At 46.4% G+C, this 15,219-nt stretch overlaps 4 protein-coding genes across 6 annotated transcripts; 2 read left to right on the top strand and 2 right to left on the bottom strand.

Annotated features, from left to right (window-relative positions):
* Positions 1 to 135: 135 nt before the first annotated feature.
* LOC135170106 (dnaJ homolog subfamily C member 11) lies at positions 136 to 3,413 on the top strand. Of its 2 annotated transcripts, none has more exons than XM_064135628.1 (5): positions 136 to 293; positions 659 to 788; positions 975 to 2,302; positions 2,404 to 2,533; positions 2,645 to 3,413. In XM_064135628.1, the coding sequence occupies exons 1-5, from the start codon at positions 222 to 224 to the stop codon at positions 2,665 to 2,667; spliced, it is 1,683 nt and encodes a 560-aa protein (XP_063991698.1). In that variant the 5' UTR covers positions 136 to 221; the 3' UTR covers positions 2,668 to 3,413. The 2 variants fall into 2 exon arrangements, with proteins under 2 accessions (XP_063991698.1, XP_063991697.1); XM_064135627.1 differs by having other exon boundaries at positions 2,631 to 3,413.
* On the bottom strand, positions 2,704 to 4,349 carry LOC135170112 (uncharacterized protein C1orf50 homolog). 2 transcript variants are annotated; one of them, XM_064135633.1, is made up of 5 exons: positions 4,209 to 4,349; positions 3,976 to 4,103; positions 3,746 to 3,855; positions 3,454 to 3,672; positions 2,704 to 3,362 (listed from the first exon to the last, which is right to left on the bottom strand). In XM_064135633.1, the coding sequence occupies exons 2-5, from the start codon at positions 4,025 to 4,027 to the stop codon at positions 3,177 to 3,179; spliced, it is 567 nt and encodes a 188-aa protein (XP_063991703.1). In that variant the 5' UTR covers positions 4,028 to 4,103; positions 4,209 to 4,349; the 3' UTR covers positions 2,704 to 3,176. The 2 variants fall into 2 exon arrangements, with proteins under 2 accessions (XP_063991703.1, XP_063991704.1); XM_064135634.1 differs by having other exon boundaries at positions 3,976 to 4,038.
* A 182-nt stretch (positions 4,350 to 4,531) lies between these two features.
* Positions 4,532 to 5,244, top strand: LOC135170114 (peptidyl-tRNA hydrolase 2, mitochondrial-like). The gene is made up of 3 exons (XM_064135635.1): positions 4,532 to 4,662; positions 4,757 to 4,942; positions 5,033 to 5,244. The coding sequence occupies exons 1-3, from the start codon at positions 4,537 to 4,539 to the stop codon at positions 5,213 to 5,215; spliced, it is 495 nt and encodes a 164-aa protein (XP_063991705.1). The 5' UTR covers positions 4,532 to 4,536; the 3' UTR covers positions 5,216 to 5,244.
* Positions 5,245 to 5,249: 5 nt separating this feature from the next.
* Positions 5,250 to 14,024, bottom strand: LOC135170101 (uncharacterized protein). The gene is made up of 10 exons (XM_064135618.1): positions 13,612 to 14,024; positions 12,443 to 12,700; positions 11,818 to 12,329; positions 11,097 to 11,717; positions 8,114 to 10,941; positions 7,481 to 7,983; positions 6,990 to 7,352; positions 6,664 to 6,901; positions 6,371 to 6,586; positions 5,250 to 6,294 (listed from the first exon to the last, which is right to left on the bottom strand). The coding sequence occupies exons 1-10, from the start codon at positions 13,633 to 13,635 to the stop codon at positions 5,660 to 5,662; spliced, it is 6,198 nt and encodes a 2,065-aa protein (XP_063991688.1). The 5' UTR covers positions 13,636 to 14,024; the 3' UTR covers positions 5,250 to 5,659.
* Positions 14,025 to 15,219: the final 1,195 nt, after the last annotated feature.

Genomic DNA, 15,219 nt, shown 5'->3' with positions numbered 1-15,219 from the left:
TAAATAAATAAATGTGAGTAGTGATCTCTGCGGAGGTCTTTCAGTCGATAAAGAACCCTCCAATGTAGCTTTCAAAACGATATTACCATCTACCATACCCTCACCTCACCCTCCGGCACCCGGCACCCCAACTGTGTCGTAACCTATGAAACCTCGTAGTCAGACTTCTCCGTGAAAAATTATTCGTGTGTTAGGTTGTTAAATTACAGAAAGGTCTCAGGATGGACGACGAGAGTGATCAAGACAGTGTCATCGAGGAGGATTACTATTCATTTCTTAACATACCCAGAAACGTAAGGGAAAGCACTCCTCCTGATATTATTTATATCCATAGCAAAATTAGTGCGTCCAATTTTTTTCCCCACGTGTTTTTTTCACTCTGCTGACGTAACTCAGGATGTTATTAAAATCAATGGCCCTTATTAACCCGTAATTCGTCGACGGATAGTTTACCAGTTGCCTCCACCGATTTTTGTAAACGAATTAATTTTTTCTGGCTTTCGGCAAGTCCTTCGGAGTTGACTTGTCAGCTGATTCGTGAGCTCTTGGAATTTATAGAGGAGAATTCATTGATTAATTCACTCCATTGATTGATTATGACTGGATGTTGGGATTTTATCGATCAAAGTTCGAGTGATTAATTTGGGGACGATTGCAGGCAACCCCCGACGAAATTCATCAGGCCTTCCGGAGGCACAGTAGACTCTACCATCCGGACAAGCACATTGATCCCGTCCTCAAGAAGAAAGCTGAGGTGTTATTTAGTCGAACCAACAGAGCTTATGAAGGTGCAAGTCCTACTTATCACCATTACGAGGTTTTTTTCTGAATTAAAAGGGTTATTCCACCTGTCAATGCATGCAGACTCCCGATTCTTAAGAATAATTGATTAATTAATCTATAAACTATATTTGTAAACCTCTCTTGTCGTCTGAAATCAATCGAAAACCCCTCAAGACAAATTTTCTCTTCAGTTCTCAAAGATCCCCACCAGCGAGCCATCTACGATTCCCTCGGTGTCAAAGGCCTCGAGACGAAAGGATGGGAGATCGTCCAAAGGACCCAAACACCTCAGGAAATCCGGGAGGAATACGAGCGGATCGCCCGGGAACGCGAGCAGAAGAGGCTCGAACAACGAACAAATCCCACTGGCAATATCACAGTTCACGTGAACGCCACAGATCTCTTCAACAAATACGATGAGGATTATGAGAGTGACGGTTTATTTGGGGGTGTTGAGATCACAGGAATGACCTTTGAACAGTCCATCGAGGCTCCTCTTACCCTTCGCGATAAATTAATTTTGTACGGTACGTTGGACACTCGAAATGGCGTCGGCGTTGGGACAATCAATGTCGCTGCCAGGAGAGCAATGTCAGCCAAAAATTATTTGGAATTCGATGTTGGGGGTGGAAATGGACCCACCCTGAGCCTCAAGGGATATCATGCCCTTACGGATAGAGTTTTTACAACTGGGGCGCTTTCAGTGCAGTTCAGCCCAGAAAAAGCTCAATCGGCAATCGCTTCGACCCTCGGTATGCAGTTGGACAAACATACCGTTGGGTATTTGACTTACAAAACTGGATACAACAGTGCCATGTCCACGAGACTCGTCAGGAACAACGAGAGATCATTCATTTCGCTGTCGATTCAATTTGGATATTTTAGTTCTTATGCTAGTCTCAGCTACACGTATAAAATGCCGGAGAAGAAGATGAAGTTGCGAGGTGCCTTCAAAATTGGCACAAATGGCTACTTCGTGGAGTACGGAGCCGAGAAGAGGGTATCCAAGCACAGTTTTCTCTCAGCAGCTGTGCGCGTCGGTGTCCCCACAGGGGTATCATTAAGGTTAAAATTAACGCGTGCATCACAGACGTACCTGCTTCCCATAACCCTCTGCGAGGATGTACTACCAGCTCCAGTATTCTATGGAACAGTAGCACCCCTGATAACGTGGATAATAGTGAAAAAATTGATAGTCGATCCAGTTGTGAAGGAGCAGAGGGAACGAGAGAGGGAGAAGCAGAAGGAGTTGAACAAGGCGAGGATGCTGGAGAAGCAGAGAGAGGCCAAGGCTGCTGTAGACCTTATGATGGCGACATTCAGCAGAATCAGAGCTGAGGAGGAGGCGAAAGGAGGTCTCGTCATCACCAAAGCACTGTATGGGAGATTTGTTTACCCCGACCGACAAAATAGAGATCAGGAGATTGGCAGCGATCCTAAGGAGGATGTTATTGATGTGACAGTGCCGTTGCAGTGTCTCGTTGTTAATTCAAGGCTGGTCCTTCATGAAGCGTCCAAGGTAAAATGGATATCTCTCGTAGATTTCGAGATAATTACTAAAAACTGATCGATTGCCAGAATTGAAAAATTATAAACTTGTTTTTTTCGATTTTTTATCAGAGCGAACTCCCAGGATTTTATGATCCCTGTTTTGGAGAAGAAAAACAACTCCTCCTCCAGTATCTCTTCCACAGACAGACGCATGAATGTCTCGTGAAGGACCTAGAGCCCCTCAGGATACCTCTACAATGTAAGTGGAATCTTATCAAAAGCCTATCTGCTTTCGTAGCTATAAACAGAATTTTTTATTTATTTTTTGGAATGCATCTTCACGATTTATAGATCAGACATTTTTTTACAGCCCATCGTGTAAATACCACATGACAAAAGCGCCAGTCGAGAAAGAAAAAACTGCAAAAATAATTTCCAGGAAATTTACTTCGCTATTTAAAATGCAATTGCAAATTGATTCGACAACAATGTGACATTCGTCGAATTATTTCATGAGATGTGTTAACATTTTTTTTGTGATGGACAAGAGTCTATTGTATTTTTCTGGATAAAGAAAAGATTGATTGTTGACGAATTAACATATATTTTCGTCCTCATGTACGTCCTGAAATGATAAAATAGTTTCACATTTGACAGCTCTGCTGTCTAGTTATCTCGAAAACGAGTTGTTCTAATGATGTTCTAAAAATTTCAATGAGCAATTGAAGACTAATTTAAGGACGATTAATTAGTGTATAATAAACTCTTCTTCGAGATGATGTCGCCTTAGCTACTTAACGACTGGATTAATTAAAAAATTATACTTTATGTAATCACATGATCAGAGTGCATCTAGATGCATTAGACGAATTTATTGTCTATTGACGTCTTGACCACGTGGATCAAGGGTCTATGCTCATTAAGTCAGTTGAATCTATCGCTAGGGCTGAATTCTGAGAGAGGTACTTCTCCAAGGCACTCAGCTCAGCATTTTTTGCCTCTATTTTAGACAATGGAGTCCATGAGTTGTCATGTTCCAGACGGTAGGATCCTCTGAATATTTGGGAAGGTCCTGTACTGCCCCATTCCTGGAACAAAAATTGTGGTGTTCGAATAAATAATCAAAACTCCAAAACAAATTCTCGTGGTGTTTATCCAATACCCCAATCCCAAAATTACCTCTGGACCCAACATTGAAAAATAATTCTGTCCAGATGGTCTTTCATACAGATGATAAATCTTTCCTGGATGTTTGACAAAATTACAGGCCACATGATGCAACATATGTCCCTCTTTAGCTTCTTGTAAAATTTTCTGTGCTTGCATCTGCAAACACTTGATCTGCTCTGCAATCACGTGGAGTTGGTTCTGTGCATTTGCTCTGATATAATCGTCTGCCTGTAGAAGAGATAATCAATGGAAAATCCATTCAATTGAAGAATTAACTTTCAAATCAGCCATGTCCCTATACCTTTTGAATTTCCATTGCTAATTGAATTAGATCCTGTGGCGATGATTTTCTTGTTCTGTGGGGGTTGATTAACTCAGCACCTCGAGAAAGGTTAGGTTCCACTAAAACAACTGAAATCCATTGACGAATTATAATTCATGAACGTCTCGAGAGTTTCCCCCAACAATTGTCGATTTGTGATTCACAAAAAATTAAATCTCACACAGACAATTGTTGTCAGCACGTCATACCTTTGTTGGATACTCCACTTGGGTTCTCCATTGTTGAATAGGCTCTTTTCATACTAGATGATGCTGCAGTGACCAATGTAATAATTTAAATAATGTCTGAAGTCTGTTGCAACACCAGTCAACTATTTTTAGATCATAAAAATACGCGGTTTCAGGAAGGATCTAGACTGAGAGAATGATCTCAGTGAGGATATATCGGCTCTCACACTTCCAAAAATGTATTAGTCACTTACAAACAAATTATTCTGACTCGAAATAACAAAACGAAGAATAATCAAGTCGGGAATCGTGATGCAACCGAAACCCCGAATTTTTGGACGACTGAGCTCTCCTTTTTCCATTAAATGTCGATCAAGGGAGAAAATAATTGTTTGAGAAACGAGGATAAGGAGCAAACACGGTGAAGGCCGAATTTCTGTTGAGGTTCACACTCGCTCGTTAGTACTCGTTCGCCATTCAATGTGGCGTCTGCAGTGAGTTCATCAGTTGTAAATTTTTGAGGTTAGAACGTGGTCAACTATTTAATACGGTGATTTACGGTGATAAAAAGCTAATTTAGATATGTGGAACGAGATTTTGGCTAGTATTGACGAACTCAAGTTAGGATTTTTTCTGACGATGATCGCGGGCTACGGTTTCTACAAATTTGCAATGAAAAGGAACGCTGGAGATGCCGGCGACAGCATTGTAAGTCCTTCTCAAGAAGATAAACATTTTTATATATTTTTTTTATGTGTAAAAAATGCCCAGTGGAGTATTAACACCTTCACATCTCTCTCAGACGATTGGTGAAGGTTCTGATGAGTACAAAATGGTTCTCGTAATAAGGAATGATTTAAAAATGGGGAAGGGAAAGGTAGCAGCTCAGTGTGCCCATGCTGCAGTAGCTGGATTCGAAGCTGTTCTCAAGTATCCGAAACTCCTGCAGGAGTGGACGGAAAATGGACACAAGAAAATAACTGTCAAGGTGACTTCCCTTTGTTTAATGAAAAAAAGAAAATTCCTACAAGCGATTTGCGCCATCAATTCTTGAATTACGAACACCCATAATTTCAAGGTGGACAGCCTGGAAGAGCTGGACCAGGTTCACAAAGCAGCGAGAAAAGCAGGGTTGATTGCTGTCACAATTTGTGATGCTGGTCGTACCCAGATCGCAGCTGGATCGAAAACCGTTTGCTGCGTTGGGCCAGGTCCTGGTGAAATAATTGATAAAGTAACTGGTCATTTGAAGTTATACTGAGACAATAAAATTCAGTTCTTTTTTTCTAATGAATGAACATCCTTTATTCCATTACTTCATTATAAATAGATTATCAGTTAACGTTTGGAGTGCTTTATACGTATATTGTACCTGCGATGAATTTTCTAGGCTTCATTGGACGGATACAGTTTTTTAATTAGTCTTCTTGGCAAGAATTACGATTTCCGAGAATACTTTTTTATGTTCAAGAAGGAATAGTTTCATTTTGTAGATAAGATTTCAGTACTGAAGTTATCAATATTGTTTGAGAGACTTTCGATACAAGTTTATTGTTAGATTTTACGTTTTTTTTTAATTCACTGGTTTCCAAAATATTTACAAGACGATCACTTCCAATTTTCATTTCTTGACCAATAAAACCCCATCACTTTGATGATTTTCCAAAATTCCACTGACGATAAAATTATCTAAGAAATTAGGGCATCAGACAGGTGGAGGTGGTGCTTTTCGATGAATTTTATTTGAGCTAGTGGCACTGCACTGGCTCTCAGCAATGGATCTGCCATCAGCCTCGTCTCTCCTGCACAATTCCGGCTCGTTCTGGAGCCAGTTTTGCGTCTGGCTCGTCTCCGATCTCGATAATTGTCTCTGTTCGCTCTCCGTGACATTCCCGACCTCCTCCAGTAATTTAGACAGTGAGGGGGCCAAGCCAAGACCCAAATTTCGTTCGTGATAAACGTCGGAGATTGTGGGGGTCAATTCCCTCGTCAATCCGGTCAGAGAATTTCCCAAATTCCTCATTTGTGGCATCCCCTCGGTTCCACTGGAGGAGTCAGCTTGGCTCAGCTCTTCAGTACTTCCTGGAAGTCTCAGTTTTCTTGCGGCACTTGTACCCAATTCTGTTCGCACACTCAGACGCTCTAGGACCGTGGGAGGGATTGGGGGTAGTGGTTGTCTTCTCAAGACTGTATTGTGACCATTCTCCCAGTCTGTCACTGAGCTGCTGGAACTGGAGTCCGGGCGAACTGCCTGATCTTGGTATAGACTTCTTATTCGAGCCTGGTGGTTCAAGGTCAACGCCACTGGGGGACTCGGGGTGAATGCTGCGTCTGATTCTCCTGAAGATTTTTTTTATTTTTATAAATCGTGATCCTTTGAATCTTAAAAATCTTGAAATAATAAATAAATGATTACCTCCTTCGTTTGGATAAGACTGACGTGACATTGGAACGCAAGATGGTTCGGTTGTCTTCCCATCAGGTTCACCCCGATGTCTGACATAAGAAGCAAAAGCTCCGCCCAAACGTGGACGCTCGAGAAGGACATTCTTCTCGGGTAGTTGGACAGACGCTAAGCTCTCCATCGAGCTTCCGGAGTCCAGGCTGAGGCTCTTCGGTGCTTCTTGCGTGTCTGAGAAATCGGATGAAGTCAGTGAAAGCCCGCTCAGCGGCAGAAATCAAGCGAATGAATGTATTTGTTTTTATTACCGAATAAAGCAAGCAACGCCTGGAGTGCGAATTGCACCGCCCTCCTCGAGGCCTGTTTCCCGGTCCTGAGGGTCACTTCCGCCTGCCCAACCTCCATTAGGTCCATTCCCAAACTGGCGAATAACTCGTGAGACCCAGAGGCTCTCCAGACTCGAACGGGGAGAGATACTTCTTGACCTTCTGTTGCACTTCCTGCTTTTCTCATGGCTGTTATGACGTCTTCAGCAACTTCAGGGGCCTAGCAAATAATTCATCGGAACAATAAGTCCCTCCCTGAAATCGCGCGACTAATCCAAAAAGCTAGACAGTGATGGGTACATGCATACCTGGAGAAGACGAACTAGGGCATGGAGAGACGCTGGTCCAAGTCCCAATAAAGCTTGCAAACTTGCGCTGCATCTCGTGAGCCTCTCCTCGGGGTCACTCTGTGGGAAAAATACTGAGGAGGGAATACCATTGCCTGCGGGCTCGAACCTGAAGCCAACGGACATTAGGAGCTCCTTCCAACCGGTCGCGGGGCCGACTTTGTTCTCGATGCTCCTCTGGGTCGTGTACATAGCGTTCTTCTGGCCCCGATGAATCCTCTGGAGGGACTTTTCTACCAAGTGGAGAGTCACTCTCAACGCGTCACGAGACTGATCTGGACCACAGCGAAGGAGCTCCGCCAGGGCCTGGCCCATCAGGGCAACCTGGAGAACGAAAACATTGTTCTCGTGATTGTCAATGACCCATTGTCATGATTTATATTTCATTTTGTCTAGCAATAAAAAAAATTGAAAGCGATAGACAAAAATATTTTTGTGGTTGAAATAATGACCTTATTGGATAGTCGCGGGTCACCCCCGATAAGTAGCCAGCCAGCCCAGTTGGCAGGATGTGCAAAGTGTCTTGTATGCTGGACAGTCTGCATGGCCTCTGCGAGGGCTCTCGAGGCGCGTGCACCCTGGAGGAGGGCACTGTAAAACGCCCTCAGTAGAATACTCCCTGCTGTCGATGGCACGGGCCACATGGCCACCAGGACGCACTGCGCTCCAGCACTCAGAAGACTCTTCGCCAGTGCTTGGACACCATCGGGGGTGACGTTCGACGTGTCGTCGTTACTCCAACAGTGGCCGCTTGAGAGCACAACTAGACGTGCGGTCAGTCTTAATCTCGTGATGTCGGATGAGGATATTAGGTACTCCGGGGGATCCGAGGAGTCCTCGCTCTGATCAGGGGTGAGGGCGAGGGAGGACGAGCTCCAGAGAATTGGAGTCGTCAGGTGAACGCACTCGGCGTCTGGGAGGGACCGGTAGACTGATGATTTTGTTGCTTCAGCGCCTGGAGATGGGAATAATAAAAATGGAAATTTGAATTTGAATTTTCGTTCGGAATAATAAAAATTGGGGAAAAAATGAAAATAACAAAACTATTTATTCTTAACGAAGTGGATTGAACTTAAAAAATTTACCCGTCAACGGTCGAGTCTCGAGTAGTTCCGCGACGATACCGGCCTCAGTCTCAGCGGAGCTGGCGCTCTCCGGCCACCCATTCTCCTCCCTCAGTTCTTCCGGCAAACTGGGATTCCCCACAACAAGCGCAGCAACAGTGGCACCTCCCTCGGGCATAGGTGTCCTGGGTCTCCTCCTCAAGGCCGCCAGGGAGGGTACCACAAGCAGCGAGAACCTCTCGCATAGGTAGTCCTCCCCAGGTCCAGCTTGCAGCGCCGGCAGTGGTGCCAGATAGAGTGCCTTCTCCACCACGAGGATGAGTTCTTTCCTGACAGGCGGCAGGAGATCCTCGAAGGGTCCAAGCAGTAGATCATAGAGTGTTTGAACACATTCAGGCGCCTGCCAGACAGGTCCTTTCCCAGGGCGTCCCCACCTGGCGCTGCCAGCCCTTGAGGAAGCTGATCCGACGCTGAAGAGTGAGCTCAAGCTGTAGGAGCTGGCGTTGAGATGCCCCCTCATAGGAATCTTGGTGCTCTCATCAACAATCTCTGAAGATTCTCCCAGTAGGGCTTCCCTAGCGAGAATCACCTGCTTCTCAAGGCTCAGTCCCTCCTCCAGGGTGGTAGAGTGGAATCTCAGCAGACCCCTGCTGGGAGCGAGACACCAGGCGTGTAGTTCTGCCCCAACTTCGCTGTAATACAGTACAATTCCCCTCTGCCTGTCAACAATCTCCGAATAATGAGTTGCATCCTCGATATGATTGATGGACTGATAGTCCCTGGTCCTCCTGGACCTCTCCGCCCAGTTGAGTGCCTCCTCAGGGCGACTGAGCTCCACCAGGACCTTCTGAAGAGTCCCATAAGTCTCATCCAACAGTTGCTCAAGGCGCCCGCGTCCCTGTAAACCCCCATCAAGAGACTCAAGAATATTAGCCGCCTTCTCCAGCTGCTCAACCCCCACTGCGGGTTCCCCGGCTTGCCAGTGTACAAGCCCAAGCCTGTGCCGGAGTTTAGCGACCTCTTCTCGCCTTCCAAGTCCCTCAGACAGTGACAATCCAGACTGTAGATAGCTGAGGGCCCTGGCAAGATCCCCACGAAGATGATGGAGTCTCCCAAGTGCTGAGAAAGCAGCTGCCCGAGCAGCCTGATCCCCAGCAGCAGCTGCAAGACTCAGTGATTGCTCCTGCAGCCTGATAGCCTCATCAACCTGGCCAAGAGCTTCCTCAGTAGCCCCGAGATTGGCACAGGCTCTCGCTTGCAGGCCAGCGGCATCGAGTTCCTCGGCGATTGTGAGTTCCAGTTGATGATGCCTCAGAGCACTCGTGGGGTCATTCATCAGCAGATGAACGGCTCCAAGGCCGCTGGCGGCCTCGGCCTCCCCTGCTTTATCTCCAAGGCCCCTCGCCAGCGCCAGCTGATGAGTCAGACAGCTGACAGCCTGTTCGTGATTCCCCAGTGCTGCGTGAATCCTGCCAAGATCCCCATAAGCCGCACCCCTTGACTCCGTACTGTCGACCTCGTGCGCAGCGACCAAACGTTTCTCGAAGCAGACCAGGGCCTCCCCGAGGTTCCCTGAAGCTTCCCGAGCCCGCCCCAGTCCCCTGTAAGCCCTCTCCTGATCCCTAACGCTCCTTAACTTGACAGCAGCCGCCAACTGTTGCTCGTGACACTTCACCGCCTCCTCGGGATCCCCCAGGGCCTCATAACAGTCCCCAAGATTACCCAGTGCTCTCGCTTTATCCAGAAGAGCCGTCGCCGTTGTCAGAGGCTCAAGGGTCGCCAGCTGCTGCTCGAAGTACCCGATGGCGTCCTCGTAGTGCGCCATGTTTAGTCGAGCTATCCCCAGGTTCCCAAGAGCCTGCGCCTCCACCCCAGAGTCACCTAACTCTCTAGCCCTATCCAGTTGCTCCTGATAACACTTGACAGCGTGGGTATACTGCCCCAGATCCATGTGAACCGCCCCGAGGTTACCGTGAGCTCGACACTCCCCTCGAAGGTCTCCGGATTCTTGTCTGAGTGTCAGCTCCTGCGTGTGAAAGCCCAGGGACTTGTCCAGATTCCGCGTAGTTCGGTGGGCGATGCCCAGGGCTCCGTATGCCGCTGCCTCCAGGGAACGATCCACTGACTGACGTGCGAGATTCAGCTGGCGCTGGTGCATCTTCACCGCTTCGTCAGTCTCCCCCAGGCGCAGCAGACAGTCCCCGATGTTCCCGAGGGCGCGAAATTTTCCCGCAAGGTGCTTCATCATGTGGGCTATCGCCAGGTAGTACTTCTGGCATTCCAGGGCGGTATCCAGGTTGCCCAGAGCCAGATGGGCCAGGCCCAGATTACAATAAGCCCGACCCATCCCCGATTTATCTTGCAGGTCCTTCGCCAGGGCCAGGTCTTGATCGTAATACCGAACCGCCTCACGGTGATTCCCCAGGCAGTAGTGAGCGTACCCTAGGAAGTGACAGGCCTTCGCCTCGCCCTCCACGTCGTGCAGCTCCTGGGAGAGCATCAGGTAGTTCTCGTAGTAGGGGACTGCCTCCTCGAAGCGGCCCCGGGAGGACAGACAATTCGCCAGGTTGAGGAGGGCGCAGGCCTCGCCAGCTGCGTCCTTGAGCTCTCGGGCTATCGAGAGGTGCGCACGGTAGTGACGAAGGGCTGTCTCGTGGCCCTGGACCGCTTGGTATGCCACCGCCAAATTGCCGTGCGTCGATGCCTCAGAACTGCGGTCGTTCACCTCCTTGGAGATGGTGAGCTCTTGCTTGTGGTATTTTATCGCTTGCTCGTAGTAGCCCATTGCGTTGTAGGCGTTACCGATGTTACCGTAGGCCTTACCCATACCCGCTCGGTCTCCCAGCGATCTACAGGGGATTTATTGAACTTATAATTGTTTACAATTTTTTTTAAAATTTCGTACTCTTTTTTTATACCTAATATCACTTAATAATTTCTTAGAATTGCGTTTCCTCTTGCGGTTCTTAATGTTTGATAAATAAATTAACAAGTTTATACATACCTGGCTATTCCCAAATGCGCCTGGTGAAGTTTCAACGCAGCATCATGCTCCCCCAGCAATTGATAAACAATCCCCAGGTTACTGCAAGCCCTTCCCTCAGCAACTTTGTCCTTCGTGGAGAGAGCGACATCGAGCTGCCTCTGGTGCCATAGCTTCGCCTGCTGGAGATCCCCAGCGCACCTGGCAGCGTGTCCAAGCCCAGCGTATGCCCTGGTCTCGATGGCCCTGTCCCCCAGCTCCTGCGCGATCTTGAGAACGTTCTCGTGATACGACATGGCCTGGGAGAAATTTCTCCTGTAGTGATGAGATGATCCCAGGTTACTGAACGCCCTAGCCTCCTCCACCCTGTCCCCCAGCCTTCTGGCGATTCTGAGGTGCTGCGTGTGACAGTCGACAGCGCTCTCGAACTCTCCCATCGCCAGGTAAACAGCACCTACATTGCCGATCTCCCTGGCTTCCTGTAGACGATCTCCCATTTGTTTCACCAGTTGTACACACTGTTTGTGAGAGGCTAGGGCATTCGGGAGATCCCCGATGGCTGTGTAGACGTGTCCAAGACTTGTCAAGGCTGAGGCAGCTGCCTGGGCGTCCTTGCACTTCATCGCAAGAACTAACTGATACCTGGAGATTTGAGAGACGAAAAGATTCCACCAGTTGAAGCAGGAGTTGAAAATCGTATCATTAAAATACGAATTAATTTCATTAAAAGTTATAAAGCTACCTGTGAGCCGTCAGAGCTTCCTTATACGTTCCTTTGCTAAAATAAGCCGACCCCAGATTTCCATGAGCCCTGCACTCCCCCTGGGTGTCCCCCAATGACCTGGCGACCCCCAGATCCTGTTGCATGTAGCTAATAGCCTTGTCCAGGGAATTGAGAGCCCAATAGGCACTCGACAACGCCGAGAACACCGATCCCCGGAGTTTTAAACTGCAGGTGCCAATTGCCAGAGCAGCTTCGAGCACTCCAGCAGCTGCTTTGTACTGTCCAGCTCCTAGCAACTCCTGACCGACGACGGAGATCACGACGAAAGGGGATTCGTCGAGTTTCATCGCTCGGAGTTGCTGGAACGTGGGTTCCAGGGTGGGACGGAGTGGAGATTTCAGAGACGCCTCCACCAGCCCAGAGAGCAGCTGAGAATTGAGGGGATCTCGGGCTAGTCCTGTTGCAAAGGCCACCAGGGCCTCTCCGTGACGTCCCAGGCACTGGAGAGCCACACCCTGGCGATAGTACGCCTAGAAGAAGAGGGAACATGGGGACGGAGCAAGAGATATTCTGTCGCAGCATTTTTTAGGCTTTTTTTGCGGAGGGGAAATTAAAAAGGGCGGATTTTGGGGTTGCAGTGTACCTTGGGCCACTGGGGGAGCAACTCCGTCGCTCGTATAGCGTCCTGGAGGGCCAAGGCAAAGAGGCCCATCTTGAGACGCGCTGCTGATCTGTTGGAGTACAACACGTGACTGAGGGGATCCAGGGCGAGGGCCTCGGTGTATAAATTAGCAGCCAGAGCATAATCACCATTCTGACAGGCTGCATTGCTTTTTTTCACGGTTTCTAGAAATAGGGCCCTCGATCCTGCGGCCAGGGCCGACGTACCTTCGGGCTCCACCTAATTGTAATCATTGGCAACAGATTTCATAGTGGATACAAAGTAATTAACCTTTCAGGTAAATCAAATAATTGGCTCTGTTTATTCCCCTCAATTAGATGTGTTTCAGGAGGAAGTAATGGCTTCTCGCACTATCATTTTTTTTGCAGATCTTCAAGTGCCCGAGGAAGGTCCATTGACATCGGACATTCATAAAAATAATGGATACGACTGTGCTTCCTGGTTTTATTAGCCCTTTCGTCCCATGAGTCATGAGATTATCTCGTTTATAACTGATACTGGGGCAATAATGCACCTTTTTTGTAGTTCATAAAATTCTCAACAAAAATAACTCTTGATAGCATCTACTGGGCCCTTTCACTCCCACGATATCTTCTATATGATGGTGAATTAAAGATACCCTTGCCTCACCAAAGCTGATCAACAGGTGAATGTTGAATATCTCAAGAAGTGAAAGATTGTTTGGTGAGTATTTTTGCGATAAGAAAATGAGGTGGAATGGGCCATTAAGCACCTCATGGAATGGTAAATTTTCTCCACTTTCTATGGCACACATTGCAGAATTAATAAGACATTAATAATCAACGATATGAGACACCATTCTATTAATTAAAGCTCAACAATTATTCTTCGTGTAAATTCATATTTTAATTAACTGAACCGACAATTCATTCAACGTCATAAACCCAGTTGTTTTATCTTCCTAAACTCATTCATCAATGACTTACTGTCTTAATTAATTAATTAACTAATCAATTAATCACTCAATCAATCAACCATTGCTTATTTCACCGCTTAATTAGTCCTAAACGACTAATAATTATTTTTTTGTTTTTCGGCAAGTGAATTTCATTCAGAGTTAAGCACTTCCTTTACTAATTGATAAATCAATCAATTGATTGTTTAATTACCTCAGAGATATCACGATGAGACATTGTTTAAGACGAGCCGGTTGCATCGTCTTGCATGAGCATTCTCCAGGTCCAGAGTTTAGTTTGAAAAAATCCAACACTTGTAACTGACAGTCCCTCAAAAAATTTGATTTCCTTTCTTGTTTTTTTTTCTCTCACTCACGCACGTTTCTGCCCCCTTAAAATTATTCAGCCCCTTAACGGGCAATATATCAATTTCCTGAAGTTCACAGTGTCACAGTCAATATGATGTGTCGTTGATCGAGGGTGAGGAGATGAATTTGACGTGGGGATTTGGCGAATTGTGGGGTAAGTAGTTGTTTTTCGATAGGTATGAAAGAAATTGGCTCGCTTAAAAAAGGAGAGAGGAAGGCGTCTTAGGGGGGCACCCACTGCATTCCTCAGGCACAGCCATCTTGGAATGTGACCCCGGGTCCCCCCTTCAGGGCCTCATTGGACGAGAGAGCGAGTAATGGAGGGGGCACGGGGCCTCAACCAGTCCCTCAATCGTTGCGAGGTTTCCGCTGGGGAAATTGAGGGAGGAAAGTCATTTGTAATTAACTCCCAACGTTATTTACGTTTTTGTGGGGTTTAGCCATTTCCAGGGGCCCTTGGCACCAGCAGGAACCAGTGATAATGAATTATTTACGGTCTCTCGAGGGAGCGAGGGGTCGATGCCAATCGATGGAGAAAATATCTCGTTAGGGTCGAGGCGATTGATGGAATTCCAGTTGAATTAATTCGACTTTATCTTGAAAACTCGTGGATTTGAGAGAAAAATGTTAAGGAAACTTTTTTTAGAGAAATAAATTTTCCATAAGAAAGGTCCTATCAGATTTTGGCCTGATATCAACAGAAGTTGAGATAAATCGATAGTTAGTCGGTGAGGATCGATAGCGGAAGACATGAATGTCGAATTTCCGGAGAGATTAGTCCAAAAACACCCTCATAAACACGAATTTTATCGAGGAATTTTGAGACAGCATCCGGATCTTGGATCCATTGACAAGTCTTCATTTGTCATGGATCAAAATCATTACCAGAATGGTTTCAAATTCGTTCTAATGGAAGTCTTCCCGTTCTGATCATTAGAATGACTTCTGAATTTTCCTGTTAAATTCTGAAGAGAATCCTCAGGATATTATTCTTAGCCACGGAATAACAGAGACGGGATGCTGAGCACCAGGAGTATCTCATGACACATGGTAAAAATCCCTGTGGTAAGCCACAGTTGCCGGAGTACAAGTACACCGCACTTTAATACCGTTGGAATTTAACTCTCACGTTACGTACGCCAGTGACTCGCTAAAAATTCCCTTCATTTTTCCCTCACGTTAGCACCAGGTGAAGGCAAAGGTGATGTTCCAATTGAATGAATAAAAAACACTCGTGATTTTTTAATTAATATAATATATATTATCCACTTGCTAAATTACAGATTTATTGCTTCATTGAATCAATAGAAAATTTATTTTTGGTCTCGGTTGACAATTTCTATTCTCCATTATTTTGCATTTGTACAAATGAATTAATTGTGTTAGTGATTCGTTAAATAATTCACTTCATTAAATAATCCTGGCGAGTTGCTGCGTTTCTGGTGTGAAACGA

Source organism: Diachasmimorpha longicaudata, chromosome 16, assembly GCF_034640455.1.
Source record: "Diachasmimorpha longicaudata isolate KC_UGA_2023 chromosome 16, iyDiaLong2, whole genome shotgun sequence".
Lineage (NCBI taxonomy): Eukaryota > Metazoa > Arthropoda > Insecta > Hymenoptera > Braconidae > Diachasmimorpha > Diachasmimorpha longicaudata.
The sequence above is the reverse complement of the archived record's forward strand: the minus strand, read 5'-3'. Positions and strand labels throughout refer to the sequence as shown.